The sequence below is a fragment of the Crocodylus siamensis genome, chromosome 4 (genome assembly GCF_052110815.1).
Source record: "Crocodylus siamensis isolate JL-2025a chromosome 4, ASM5211081v1, whole genome shotgun sequence".
Taxonomy (NCBI): domain Eukaryota; kingdom Metazoa; phylum Chordata; order Crocodylia; family Crocodylidae; genus Crocodylus; species Crocodylus siamensis.
Window position 1 is genome coordinate 174029734 of NC_143398.1, and position 15019 is coordinate 174044752.

Genomic DNA, 15019 nt, shown 5'->3' on the forward strand with positions numbered 1-15019 from the left:
TTTGGCTAACCAGGGGCATCCAAGATACCTTAAGGGCAAAAAAAAGAGGCGCACAGGAAATAGAAGCAGGGGGTAGCTAGCAAAGGGGAGTATTTTTCTTTGCCCACACTCACAGGGAGTCGGTCAGGAAGGCCAAGGCAACTCTAGAACTCAGGCTAGCATCAGGGATTAAGGACAATAAAAAGTCCTCCTTTAGGAATGTCAGGAGCAAAAAAAGGGTGTGGGGTAGCCTAGGACCCATACGGGATGGGCAGTGGGGCTTAGTGATAGATAGCAGGGACAAGACAGAGCTCTTCAATGAGTTTTTTGCCTCTGTCTTCTTAAATGGAAATCTAGACAAACCCTCAACATATATCATGGACACCAACGAAGGGAACATCAGCCAATCAATGGTCAGTGCTGACGCGGTACAAAGACACTTGGGGGGACTGGACGTATTCACATCACCAGGGCCAGAGGAACTCCACCCATGGGTAATGAAGGAATTAGTGGGGGTCATAGCTGATCCACTAGCAAGGATATATGAGTGCTCATGGCACTTGGGTCAGGTTCCAGAGGATTGGAAAAGGGCTAATGTCACCCCAGTGTTTAAGGAAGGAGGACCTGGGGAACTAGACCAGTCACTTACTTCTATGCCAGGGAAAATCCTAGAAAATATTATCAAGAAGCACATCTGCTGGCTAATGTGATGTGGAGGAGTAACCAACATGGGCTTTTAGCAGTCAGATTGGTGTCAACCTGGAAAGATGTGGGCAGTGGAGTCCCTCAGGGCTCAGTTCTGGGGCCTGTGCTGTTCAACATCTTCATCAGCGATCTGGACAAGGGGGTGGGAAGCACCCTGTCCAAATTTGCAGATGACACAAAATTACGGTGTGAAGCTAACACCCTGGAGAGGAGGAACCAGATCCAGGCTGACTTAGACAGGTTGGGGAAGTGGGCAGAGAGCAGCAGGATGCAATTCAATAAGGACAAGTGCGAGGTGCTGCACCTAGGGAGGAAGAACTGCCATCATGCCTACAGGCTGGGGGGTGACCTTCTCAGCTCCACTGAGGCAGAAGAAGATCTTGGAGTCGCTGTTGACTCCAGAATGAACATGAGACGCCAATGTGATGAAGTAGTCGGCAGAGTCAATTGCACCTTGTCGTGCATCCGTAGGTGCTTCACAAACAGGTCCAGGGAGGTGATTCTCCCTCTCTATATGGCTCTGGTCAGACCGCAGCTGGAGTACTGTGTCCAGTTCTGGATGCTGCAGTTCAAGCAGGATGCAGACAACCTGGAGAGGGTCCAAAGAGCCACACGCCTGATTAGAGACCTGCAGGGAAGGCCCTACGAGGGAAAGGCTAAGGGACCTTAACCTTTTCAGCCTCTCCAAGAGAAGGCTAAGAGGGGACCTTGTGGTGGTGTACAAATTCATAGGGGGAGAGCAACAAGAAGTAGGTGATGATTTGTTCACCAGGGCACCCCCTGGAATGACAAGGAACAATGGCCATAAGCTACTAGAGAGAAGGCTTAGGCTGGACATTAGGAGAAGTTCTTCATGGTCAGGGGTGCCAGAATCTGGAATGGGCTCCCAAGGGAGGTGGTACTCGCCCCGTTCATGAGGGTTTTCAAGAGGAGACTGGACAGGCACCTGACCTGGATCACGTGACCCCAGGGTTGGTGACTCTTTTCTTGCCTGCCAGGGGCAGGGGGTGGTACTAGATGGTCCACTGAGGTCCCTTCTGACTCTTTGAATCTAAGAATTTAGATTATGTTGGATTAATTATTTTTAATTGACTATTGATCTTGGGTGCTTGACGTGGAGATGTTTTGGAGGATCCTGATTTTTCACAGTGCTATCTACTCATGGAATAAAGACCATTTAAAGTATCTCATGTTAAGCACCTCAAAACACCTGTCCCTTGCTGCACTGTGCTGTGCTCCCCCTCCCCTCCCACATGCACACCGCAGGCACACATCCCACACCATTTGCACTCCCTTATTGCATCATCTTGACACTCCCGTACACTTCATGCTGTGCCATATAGGCCCCTCCCACTATGCCATGCAGCAGGTGCCCTGCTGTACCATGCCAGCACCCCATGCTGCACTGGACAGGGTCCCTGGGTCTATGAGGCTGTGGGCTCCCTCAGCTCTACCCCCAGAGGCAGGATCAGGTAGTGGAAGCTGAAGATGGGTGGGGGAAGCTGTGAGAGGGGTGGGAGGAGCAGAGCCTGGCCTAAAGGCCACCAGTTGGACAGCCCTGTACTAGTCTAATCATTGTAACATAACTTTAAATTACCAGTGTCCACCCTTTATCTCTCTTAGTCCTTTTGAGAGATCAGCTTGTATGCAGGATTTCATGCTGAAAGGAAAAGTCTTGATTTATCTTGGAAAGGCCAGCATGCTGAAAGAACAACAATGGTTCTGAGTGAATGATTAAGTCAGACTTAACTATGTTACTTCTTGATGATGAGTGACCCAGGCTTTCTCTTCCACTTTTTAGAGTTGTGGTTTGTAACTTGTATCCCTTTGTAAAGACTGTCTCTTCTCCAGATGTGACTGTGGAGGAAGCAGTTGAAAAAATTGACATTGGTGAGTCAAAGGAAAACTATAAGAACAGATGTTTCACTGGGGGATGACCTTAGAGCTCTGGCTGTATAGTTTGCTGTTAGATGCTCTGTGGCTATGGCAAAAGCAATAGCTGATACAGTGCATTGGGTGCACTGTGACTTGCTGGAAGACCACATCCATTTATAAAAGTCTCCAGTAGTGGTGGTGATCTATGATCGTGTCCCATCTATGACTGGATTATATCCTATTTATGATGCAGTTCATTCAAGGCGTCACATCCACCTAGCAGATTATTATGGTAATTATTAGGGTTGTGTGAAACGGGCCCTGTTCATTTCAGATTTGGCAGTGATTCAAGTAATTGATTCAGATCACTGTTCCCAGTTTGATTTGGCCAAATCCAAATCTGAAGATTCAACACTGATTCGGAAAATCAGCAATTTGGCCACAGACACAGCTTTATATATCTTTTCTACATACCTTGAGGTAGCAGGTGTTGCTTGTGAATGCTGCGATGGTGGAGTGACCCACAGGAGTGCAGTGGGGGCTCCCCCGTGTGCTTGGCAATAGACTGGAAGTACTGCCAGGAAGCATGCTGGGGGGCCCCCTCCGGCTTGGCAGTTGGCTGCAGGGGGACCCCGGGTGCCCCCACCAGACTCAGGAGGCACCAGTCATTGAGCAGAAAGGTCCCCCCAGCACACTCCCTAGTGGATCCAGAAGTGGACCGGAAATGTTTCTGAACAGCACAGGTCATCTGTAAGTTACCTCTTCCGCTCCCCTTGGCTTGCCCTCGTCCCACCCGAGGGTGCAGCGGGGGTGATGGTGATAGGACGGGGGGTTTGGAGGGACGGGACGGGCAACAAGACAACGGAGGCGAGGGAGCTGCAGCCCACAGGCAACGGCCTTCCGGGCCCCTCTGCGGAGAGGGAGGCAGGGTGGAACCCCTCTCTGTCCCGGGGGCCGCGCGGGCAGGGAGCGCCGAGGGCGTGGGCATGTCCGCACATGCCCGGCCTCCCTCGGCCAACCTCCCCGTGGCCGCCTGCGCGGACCCCTCGAGGCGCACGAGTCTTTGAACCTCTGCCCCAGCACCACCCCGCCTGCCCCGCCAAGCGGGACGAGGTGAGGGGACGGAGCGCTAGGTACCTGGGTAACCTTGGGGTGAGGGAAACGGTTCCGAACTCCAGGTGGTCCCAACCCCCCCTTCCGGACACCGCCTCACCCCCCTGCCAGGCGGGCGGGCGAGGGCCGGCCAAGGGGAGCGGAAGAGGTAACTTACAGATGACCTGTGCTGTTCAGAAGTGGAATGGCATGTTTTGACCTAAGAAAGCAGTTCGTGTATAGAGGTTTGAAGGGTTTCTGTCTGGAAGTGTCGGACTGAGCGTGCTTTCTCGTGCAACCTGAGCAGATAACATTGCTATGAGCTAAAGGAAAACATTTAATCAAGACCCAGAGGATCACTGAAAAACTCCACTGCAATAAACGAGGATTTGTCCCTGTGCAGTTTGTTGCCATAGGAAATTAGTTTTGATTGTCTCTTTTGTGCCCCTTCAGCATCTGTGTCTTCAAACTTCACCTACCTGATTCACAGTAATTCATCCAAAAGTCTCATTTTTAATTCAGTATGTCCTCTATCCAGTTACTCAAACATCACAGTTCAGAACCTCTCTCTAGTAGATAACCATTGGGGGTTTTTTTGCAAGGCCCAGGTACCTTGTTCAGTTTAAGAGAGTTGAATAACTGATTGCATTTATGTTTATGAGAGAGAGAGAGGATACGCGGGGCCTGGTTTTGGTCAACAGAGATTAATCAATCTCTGGAAAGAGCTTTGAGATCCTAAGGTGGGAGGCACATGGATAGTTATCTCCATTTATCAGAGATGGGACTCAGGATTTGGTAGCCCTGTACCAGAGAGGATTGACCTTTTATTAAGATGTAGGGTTTCAGGGTCCTTGAATACAGAAAAATAATGTTACACACCTGGGTTCCTTTCTTTGAAGGAGGAGTAGCCCTGCTGAGGGCTGCTGCAAAGAACCATGCTCGTGTGACTGTTGTATGTGATCCTGAAGACTATTCCTGTGTAGCTAAGGAGATGAAGTCATCCAGTAACACAGACACCTCCCTGGAAATCAGACGCCAGCTGGCACTAAAGGTCTGTCATGTTCTTTTGGGGGCAAAAATGCACTTCATTTATTTATTTATTTATTTAAAAGCATGGCCTGTCAACTAGTCCTGTCTGTTTGGTCCATAGGCCTTCACCCACACTGCCCAGTATGATGCTGCAATCTCTGATTACTTCAGGAAGGAATACAGTAAGGGGGTGTCTCAGCTTTCTCTGCGGTATGGCATGAACCCTCATCAGACCCCTGCACAGCTCTATACACTGAGACCTAAGCTTCCTTTGACAGGTAAGACAGAAGCCTGTGCTTAATTGTGAGCTAAAGCTGGGGCCTTTGAGGGTGGAAGTGTCATGAACTGGATCATGAATTGGGGATCCTCCGGAGAACAAGTAGGCACCCTGCTGGTTCCTAGGAGCATGAAAGGTATTGATTATAGCCTTTTGGACAACAGGTTTAGATTGCTTGTGGCATGCCTACTACAGTGCAGGGGAGTTGTTTTGAAGTATGTGCCTTTCTCTGATCATATGCTTCCATTACAGTAGCTGACTTATTCTGTGACAGTTTTTTTCCTGAGATTGAAGCATCTTGCAGTAGCATAATTAAAATGATGCAGAGTTCTCTATTAAGAAGCTGAAGTAGTAATAGGTTTACAGTTAAGGAATAAGCAGAGACAGAGAGTAGCTGCTCTAGGGCACAATCTTAATTCTGTACTAGAATAGAGGAAAGAAAACCTTTTACCATCTTTTATGATTCTTTACTTGTTTCTCACTTCCCTTATTTGTCACCCACCCACACCTCCTTTTAACTGTATCCACTGTCAGTGATCAGCAACTCTGGCTTCATGCCTCTCATGTAGGCAGTATCCTAGTAAGGAAAGGGGTTAAGGACTTGCATTCATTCACTTTTACATTATTTCTTTGTACTTTTAATTCAAGAATCTCTTGGAAGGATTTTCATGCTCAAAAGTTGGAAGTTGACATGCTTGTAGGTCTGTGTTGCAAGTGTGGCAGCAAAAGTGATGAGTATCAGCTGTCCTAGCCTCTTTCAGAAGAGTCCAACAACTGTTTTTCCTGTTTCTTGAAATGCTCCCAGTGCAGACATGTGAAAGCAGGTGCTTCTTTCTGTTTAAATTTCTGTGTGTGCAGCAATGACAGGATTAAAGTGTTTTTGGATGATTTCACTTTACCAGATTCTTTTTGCAGGAGTTTGCAGTCTTCAGATTTAGTATTTCTGATGAAATGTCCAGATTAACGTTCAAGAAAGGCATGGACACACTAGAAAGAGCCAAGCAGAGAGCAGCAAAAATGATTTGAGGTCTGGGAAATGTGGTTTATAAAAGAAAGGCTAAAGAAATTAGGATTATTTAGTCTGGAAAAGAAAAGACAAAGGGGGGGATGGATTTGATAATAGTCTTCAAATTCCTATGAGGTGATTATAAAGACAGCGGGGTTAGACTATTCTCTATGGTCTCAGGGGCCATGACAAGGAGCAGCAGTCTTAAACTGTAACAAAGGAAATTCAGATGAGAAAGTTCTCCCTAATTTCTAACTATGAAGGTGGTTAAACATTTGAAGCGGCTACTCAGAGAAAATGTGGAACCTCCATTTTTGGAATTTTAAGAGTGGGATAGACAAAAACTCATAGTTTAGATGGGATAAATGATTCTGGCTTGAACAGGAGGTTGGATTTACCTGATCTAAGATTCCTTCCAGCCCTATTTTATATGATCCTAAGCATATGCTTTCAGCAGAATGTTTCACTTCAATAGAATTACTCACAGGTTTAAAGTAAGAATATTAATTGTTAAGTATGTGTTTAAAGAATTTGGTCCACATCTATTAAATTGGAGGGGTGTGGAGGGAAGAGGTCTGAGTTTGTTTCAACACCCCAATGCTCCAGGGAGACAGAAATGTACAATTTAAATAATTTGTTTTCATTTTTAATAGGGCTGTGAAATTATTTTAAAATGTTATTGTGATTAGTTGCATGATTAAAAAAATTAAAATTGCAATTAAGTGCAACTAACCACACAGAAAAACTAAAAATTATGCAGGCACTTTGTATGGTTGGGGGGTGGGTGTGGAGTGCGTGTGTGTGTGGAAGGATGTGGGTGTGTAGGGGGGGGTTGGAGCCTGGGGGTACAGTCCTCACACATCCTGGCATGATATGGAGATATTGTGGGTCAGGAGTGAGGGGCAGCAACAGGGCTGGGGGCGGTGGTGGCTTGGGAGTGAGGGATAAACACACAGAGACACACAGATAGTACTGCTGTGGTAAGTTTGGGGGCGTGGCACAGATTGAGGCCCCCATGGTAAGGGAGGGAATGGGGCAGGAGCAGGGGCAGGCACTGGGGTGAATAGGACCTGGGGCCAGGGCAGGTCATGAGACAGAGCCACAGGCAGCTTGTCCAGGGGTGCCAGGGGGTGGGGAGGGGGTGTGTGGCTCCCTGTTACTGTGCACACCCTGGGAGGGGGGACATGGGGGACATATTCCCTCCCATATTTGTGCATGGGGTGGAAGCAAGCTGCCCACTGCAGGCTGGGGCTCTGGACCCTGCTTCCTTTGCCCAGGGAGCTGCGCAATGGCATATTGTGCCTCCCAGCGCCAGGCAGGCAGGGGAGACAGTGCAACCAGCACACAGCTCCTGAGGCAAAGACAAAAAGGCACAGAGCCCCAGCTTGCAGCGGGCAGCCCACCCCTGCCCCACGCATTTATCTGAGAGGCATATGCCCTGCATGCCTCCTCAAGAGGTACACGCAGTGGCAGAGAGCCATGTCCGCACCTCTGGAGCCTCCCACAGCTCCATCCAGTGACCCGCCATGGCCCCATTCACACCAGCACCTACCTTTGCCGAACTCCCTCCCTCACCATGGGGTCCTTAATCTGCCTCCTTCCATTCCTTTCCTCTACCCCTAGCCCCACCCCCTCCACAGACTTACCAGTGTGGTGCTGCTCTACATGCAGTGTGCAGCCTGCAGCTGCTTGTGTGCGTCTGTGTGCCCTCCCCCACAGCTGCAGCCACCTGGAGCCCATGCCCAGGCTGCCCTGAGGTCCTCTGCACTGCCCTGCTAGGTGGCCCAGAAGTGGTGCAGTAGAGCCCAGGTGCAGGCTCCAAAACCACATACTCAGTTAATGCATTAAAAAAAAAAAATTAACTCAAGAACCAGTTGATGCATTAATCACGCATGTTAATTGCGATTGACAGCTCTCATTTTTAACTATGTGATAGCAGCACCTGCTGATCTCTACCAAAATCCTATTGTGTTAGAGGGTATACAGGCACATGGAAAGAGCCAGTCTGTCCTAAAGATTTCAGTCAAACTGGATGAGACAAAAAATATTAGAAAGGAAGTACTGTTATCCCTACTGCACATGTGGAGGGCTGAATTGCAGAAAGTAGCTTGTGGTAAGAATGGAACTGAGTCCAGATCTCCTGAGTCCCAGTACAGTAGATTTAACTACAAGACTGGTCTCCATTTATGTGATTCATGGAGAATCTCATCACTATGCTTAGGTATTGCTCTATGCACTTAACATTGTACAATGACTGGAGCAGTTAACCAAAAGTCATTTTTTCATGTTTTGTATGTTTCAAAGAAAAAAACCCAAACAGGTTTGGTTTTAAATAGAAGTAGTTTAAAGTAATTTACAGTCGGTATTTAGGTTCCTCGGGGAGAGAGGAGCTTTTCTGCTTTAATGCACTTTTATGGTCTTTATACAGTTGTGAATGGATCTCCTGGGTTTATCAACTTGTGTGATGCTCTGAATGCCTGGCAGCTGGTGAAAGAACTTCAGCTGTCTTTAGGCATTCCTGCCGCAGCCTCATTCAAACATGTCAGTCCTGCAGGTAAGACAGCATCTTATTGGTCATGCATTTTGTATAGAAGAAATTATGGCTTTTTACTGGGAATGGTCTTGAATGTCACTGGTGGGGCCTGTAGTATCTGACTGCTTGCCTTGGCAAGCTATACTGATAGGAAGGAGTTGGCCCAAAACATGCTCAGGTTTATTTTCTCCAGCTGTCCCTGCTTATTTTGTCCACTAGGTGCTGCTGTTGGAATACCACTGACCTTGGAAGAGGCTCAAGTCTGTATGGTGCATGACTTCCACCAGACTCTCACGCCTTTGGCATCTGCATATGCACGAGCAAGAGGTAGGAGGGCAAGCAATGAAATCATCTATGCAAATAGCGGAGAACAAACCAGTGCCTACTCTTAAAAAACGTGCTCTGTAGTTCACATGTTCTCTTTGAAAGACAGTGCTGGTAGTTAGAAGATAGGTCTATCTCTTGCTGTTTGGTTATTCTATGTAGGATTCTAATGATTTCTGATTAAATGCACTGTCCATTCATCTCCAAAGGGACTTGGGTGCAAGTCAAGAATTAAGAATTGCTCTTATCAAAATGAGTTTTACTACTTCAAGCCCTGTCCTTAAATCTGGTCTGAAGGAGGAAGGAAAAGTGTGGTTGCAGTGGAAGGTCAGAAAAGATTGAAGGGGGGGGGGGGGCGATACAAGGCCAGTCAAATGTTGGCCTGCCCACCTGTCCGGGGAAGTCTGCCCTGCCTCTCTGTCACTTCTTATAGATTCATAGATGCTAGGGTCAGAAGGGACCTCAACAGATCATCGAGTCCGACCCCCTGCATAAGCAGGAAAGAGTGCTGGGCCTACATTACCCCAGCTAGATACACATCCAGCCTTCGCTTGAAGACCCCCAGGGTAGGGGAGAGCACCACCTCCCTTGGGAGCCCATTCCAGACCTTGGCCACTCGAACTGTGAAGAAGTTGCTCCTAATATCCAATCTAAATCTGCTCTCTTCTAGCTTGTGGCCATTATTTCTTGTAACCCCCGGGGGGGCCTTGGTGAATAAATACTCACCAATTCCCTTCTGTGCCCCCCTGATGAACTTATAGGCAGCCACCAGGTCGCCTCTCAACCTTCTCTTGCGGAGGCTGAAAAGGTCCAGTTTCTCTAGTCTCTCCTCGTAGGGCTTGGCCTGCAGGCCCTTAACCATACGAGTGGCCCTTCTCTGGACCCTCTCCAGATTATCCGCATCCTTCGTGAAGTGCGGCGCCCAGAATTGCACGCAGTACTCCAGCTGCGGTCTGACCAGCGCCCGATAGAGGGGAAGTATCACCTCCTTGGACCTATTTGTCATGCATCTGCTGATGCACGATAAAGTGCCATTGGCTTTTCTGATGGTTTCGTCACACTGCCGACTCATGTTCATCTTGGAGTCCACTAGGACTCCAAGATCCCTTTCCACTTCCGTGCCACCCAGCAGGTCATTTCCTAGGCTGTAGGTGTGTTTCCTCCCTAGATGCAGCACTTTGCATTTCTCCTTGTTGAACTGCATTCTGTTGTTTTCTGCCCACTTGTCTAACCTGTCCAGGTCTGCTTGCAGCTGCTCCCTGCCCTCCAGGCGTGTCCACTTCGCCCCATAGCTTAGTGTCATCTGCAAACTTGGACAGAGTACATTTCACTCCCTCATCCAAGTCGCTGATGAAGACATTAAAGAGTATCGGTCCAAGGACCGAGCCCTGCGGGACCCCGCTGCCCACACCCTTCCAGGTCGAAACCAACCCATCCACCACGACTCTCTGGGTGCGACTCTCCAGCCAATTCTCCACCCACCGGACTGTGCAGTCATCCAAGTCACAGCCCCTTAACTTGTTCACCAGTATGGGGTGGGATACCGTATCAAAGGCCTTCCTGAAGTCCAAGTATATGACATCCACCCCTCCTCCTGCGTCGAGGCGTTTTGTAACCTGGTCATAAAAAGAGACTAGATTGGTCAGGCACGATCTGCCTGCCACGAACCCATGCTGGTTTCCCCTCAGCATAACTTGCCCTGCCGGGCTCTCACAAATGTGAGCCTTGATAATTTTTTCAAAGACTTTGCCAAGGATGGAGGTGAGACTAACTGGCCTATAGGTGCCCGGGTCCTCCTTCCTCCCCTTCTTGAAAATGGGAACCACACTGGCCCTTTTCCAGTCCTCCGGGACTTGACCCGTGCGCCACGAGCGTTCAAATATTCCTGCCAGTGGCTCTGCAATGATGTCGGCCAGTGCCTTCAGTACCCTCGGATGGAGCTTGCTGTTACATTACTTGTTGTAAAGTGCAGGAGGCTGCCCATTACATGCCCCGATGCCTAGGGCATTATGCAGAGCTCCAACCTGCTCTTTATTGTATCTTATGCCTTGCAGATGGCATCCATATTGCTACAGTGCCTCAGACTATGACCTGTGCTCCACAGTCTCACATGGGTCTCAATCCCTAGCGTAGCTCACAGTCACTGTGCCCTCACACTGGGCTCCAAACTCACGCCCCCTTACTGGGGCTCACTCACTCCCACTCTCTCACTGGGGCACCAACTCATGACTCCTCCCTGGGACTAACTCCCTGGAGTGTTTGTGGGGCTAGCCTATATGCAGACTTTCAGGTTGCCCTTGCAGCCGTACTCTGTGCCCCCAGTGCAGTCTTTCAAGTTGCTTCCTGCAACCGTACTCTGCACAGTCTTTCAGGCTGCCCTTGTGGCCCTACTCTATGCAGCCTGTTCTCTCACTACACCCCCCCTCCCTGGGGCCTCAGGGTCTTACACCCCACAGGCTCAGCTGTCTGAAAACATGTCTGGCTCTACTGCTTCCCTACTATCCACTAAGTTGTTGGGGGCTCAGGCTATAAGGCACCCCTTATTCACCTGTCACTGCAGAGGCAACTGGCATGGCATTTCCTAGAGACCACCCCACCATGGGTGGACCCACTATACCATCCTACCTCAGAAGGGTGTAATTTTCAGTCTTGCCCCAGAATCGGGAGCCTCCTAGCCTCCCCATAGCTCCTGCCCTTACCTCCACGGTGTTCTGAGCAGCAGCTCAGCTGGGTCAAGCTGCTCTGGCTGCCAGCAGCAGACTACTGGCTCAGCATTGAGGGCCTGAGTTAAAATAGAGGCTGCTAAGCCCCCTTTTCCAATCACATGGCCCTCCTGCAGTCAGGTGACCACCTCATCAGGGATGGCCTGCACATGGCAGCTGCCCTGCTGCCACTCTAAGTCCTTAAAGTGTAAAACTGTAAAAACAAGAAGGAATCTGGTTGTTGCTGGAGGAGTCTTTGCACACCCAAGGACTGGAGCTGGAAGTATGCTCACCTCCTTGAAAAATACAAAACTTTCTCCCTTGCACTTCACTAGTTCAGGTTTCCCTCTGTCATTCTACTATGTGTGAAGATTAGTGTTGTTAAATGCAGTCTCAGAAGTGAAAAAATAGCATTGATCTCTTTTTCACCCACTTTTGAGTCACCTTTTGGTTATCAGTTATACACAGACAATGAATTCTTGGTAGCTTGTTACAAGAAGAGCAAATGGTTAGAAGGGCAAATGGTTGCAGGTCAAGGCTGACATGCCTTCACTACGCTGAATAGGAAATCTTCTGTAATGTCAACTTGTGCTATTTAACCCTTTGCTTTAATTTCCATGGTTTCATTAATATAAAGTAAAACTTAAAAAAATGCTTTACCGTCTGTTTCTGGTTCTAACTACAGCATTAAAGAGGATTTGCAAATAAAAGGGCAGAGAAGGCAAATCTGTAACTAGATTATTTTAAGGTAAATTAGTAGTGGGGAGATTGACAGATACTGCCTGCCTTGTAACTCCTCTGAAATGGACCATATGCTGCTTCTGGATGGAATAAACAAACTTTGCAGAAATAAGCTAGGGCATACAAGTAATTGTGGGGTGGGGGGGTTTCATGTGTCCTGTAAATGAACAGCTTGCCTCAAAATATCTTATAGGTGCTGATCGGATGTCTTCATTTGGTGACTTTATTGCTCTGTCTGACATTTGTGATGTTTCAACTGCTAAAATCATTTCTCGAGAGGTTAGTAAAACACCAGGGAGTTATTCTGACATGAAGGCCACACAGTTCTACATGGTTTCATTGACTGAAATGGCATTTTCCTTCATGCAGGTTTTTTTTTTTAATTTGGTCCATTGTATGTGTTTGTACCTATCTGACCATTCAGACTGCACAAGGTCTCTTTTCCCCCCACAACATTTATACCATGGTTCATTAGGTAAACCATAGTGGTAGATGTGAAAACTAGTTTATATCCGCTAATTATTATTATATTATTAATGTCCAAGTTACAGTCACAATTTCTATCACTTAAGCAAGCCCACATAAAGAAACTATGATTGTATTGTAGGAATGGCTTATTGATGAACTTGGAAGGTGGTAGAAGATTCCTGTTAGCACCAGTGTATACTGCCTCTTCCTTTCTGGGAGCAAGGGGAGTATTTTTTAGAGTGTTGCTTTATCTGTTGATACTAGCTGTAATTTTATTTAGCCTACAAACATATAATACTTGTAATTCCTCTGGGTTCCCTGCATAACTGACAATATTGCACAAGTCTTTAGATTAGAGGACTGCCCTGAATAGAAGTTAAAACAAATCTAAGTAAATACATAAACAAATGGTATTGGTGTATATTCTAGGCTGTTTTGTACTATTTAGGAAAGAGAGGAAGGAGAGGTTTTTTTCATGCCCTTTAAAGGGATTTTACTTTAAAAAAGAGTTACCTCATTTGACTGGTTCATGAGGACAATATTTTGGACCATGTTTCTCCTACGATTGTTGGGTGGTTCAGGTGAGCATGAAAAGGAATTACTTTATTTCCCTTTTTATTACTTTAGAGGCCTGTAGTTATTAAATGTTTTGTTTTTAAGCGCTGTTGGGATGATATGATCACATTCTGTATTCCCAAGAGTATCACTGTCTGAAACAGTGAATGATTTTGAAAGAAAGCTTTATTGCTGTACTTTTTTTTGAGCAGTGAGAATATGAGGTGCCAAAGGTCCCGTTATATAGATGGATCTTAATTCTGTTTTCCCACAAATGCTTTCCTAGCCATTTTTTTTAAAAGATTTTCTTGCCAAGTTCCAAGTTTCTTAGCCTAAAAAGTCAGATTGATAGACTCTATCTGCAAATGATTAAAAGCTGCAAATCATTTTATTTGCAAATGGCTCTGGATTTCAGAGATATAGAGATGGGCTGTTAGGAATTTATACCAGGAATACTAACCTTGTGTACAGAGTGCAAAATGATTGTATTATGTAATTACAGGGAATTAATATCTTTTGTATGCTGAGATTAAACTTTGACATGGGGAATGTGGCAAAGCAGGGGGTGGAAGGAAGTGGTTCTGTTGATTTTGTGGGGGGCTTCTGTTTGTTTTTTAAAGGGAATTGCACATATTAATATATATCTAGCTATACTGTGACATCCTGGATGTGCTGTACTAAGCATGGGAGTTTCCTGTTGTCTGCAAGCGGGATCATTCTTCTGTGCAAAGTTGCTAACTTGTGTCAATGTTTGCAGGGGCTTGAAGCCACAGGCCTTGAAAGTCAACGGAGATATTACTGTTGGTTTTGACTGGCTTTCATTCAGGGCTCTGATGCCTTTTTGGAGGAAGAAGCTGAGGAAGTATAGTAGTCTGTTTCCCTTTAGAGGCTTATGCTCCATGTGTGTTGCAGGTGTCTGATGGTGTGGTGGCTCCAGGCTATGAGGAAGAAGCTCTCAAACTCCTCTCCAAAAAGAAAAATGGGGGCTACTGTATTCTCCAGGTTGGTATTCTACCTATTGGGAAATATTTTCATTGTCTCATAGTCACATACACAGCTTGGCTCTGTTTTTAATCTTTGCTTTTTTTTTTCTTCTATGATCTTCCCCCATGCCCTTTGAATATATTTGGACTTACACCCAGCATGCATGGGGATCTAGGGTTTCAGAGAGTGCTTGTTTCCCATGAACATGAAACAGATATTTTGATGACGGTGCCATCACTGTTACTAGTTTGAGTACCACCACTCTGGCAAGCAGTAGTCCCTTTTTGAAACAGAAGTCCCAATCTCTATGCTGCATCCTCCAGTCCTCTCTCTTCCTTCTGTTCTTGTCAATGGACTGTCTTCAAAAATTTGTTCTTTATAAAGTGAAGTTCTCCAACTCTCTCATTTTATAAGTGAAGGATCATCGGAAGCAGTTTGACATGTCAACACCTGTTGACAAGTTTTTCATGTTGTCTTTCGCCAGCCAGTGACAATGGCAAGCCGTTTTCTTAAAAGTCCCTTTTAACCCATGCACTGGGGCTGTAATCAGGCTGCAGATGCTGCCCTTTGATAACATACATTTCCATACTGTTTTAGTAACGCCTGTCAGGAAAGATTTAAGACAGCATTGCCAAATAACTGTCAGATGCCCATCTTGAGCCCCATACCACCTGTTTCCCAAAGCATGCAGCTGAACAAGTGTCCAATAAATTGATTGTGACTTCAGAAGTCCTCTGGCTCTGGTGCAG

The 15019-nt window shown here is 46.9% G+C and overlaps 1 protein-coding gene across 3 annotated transcripts in view; it reads left to right on the plus strand.

Annotated features, from left to right (window-relative positions):
- The window catches only part of ATIC (5-aminoimidazole-4-carboxamide ribonucleotide formyltransferase/IMP cyclohydrolase), a 42653-nt gene that overhangs the window by 10424 nt on the left and 17210 nt on the right, over positions 1–15019 (plus strand). For all 3 annotated transcript variants that reach the window (XM_090044939.1, XM_090044940.1, XM_090044937.1), the window contains exons 5-11: positions 2486–2574; positions 4551–4702; positions 4802–4958; positions 8392–8517; positions 8716–8823; positions 12457–12542; positions 14199–14288. In XM_090044939.1, the coding sequence (XP_089901065.1) occupies positions 2486–2574; positions 4551–4702; positions 4802–4958; positions 8392–8517; positions 8716–8823; positions 12457–12542; positions 14199–14288 (808 nt within the window). The remainder of the gene's footprint in view (positions 1–2485; positions 2575–4550; positions 4703–4801; positions 4959–8391; positions 8518–8715; positions 8824–12456; positions 12543–14198; positions 14289–15019) is intronic.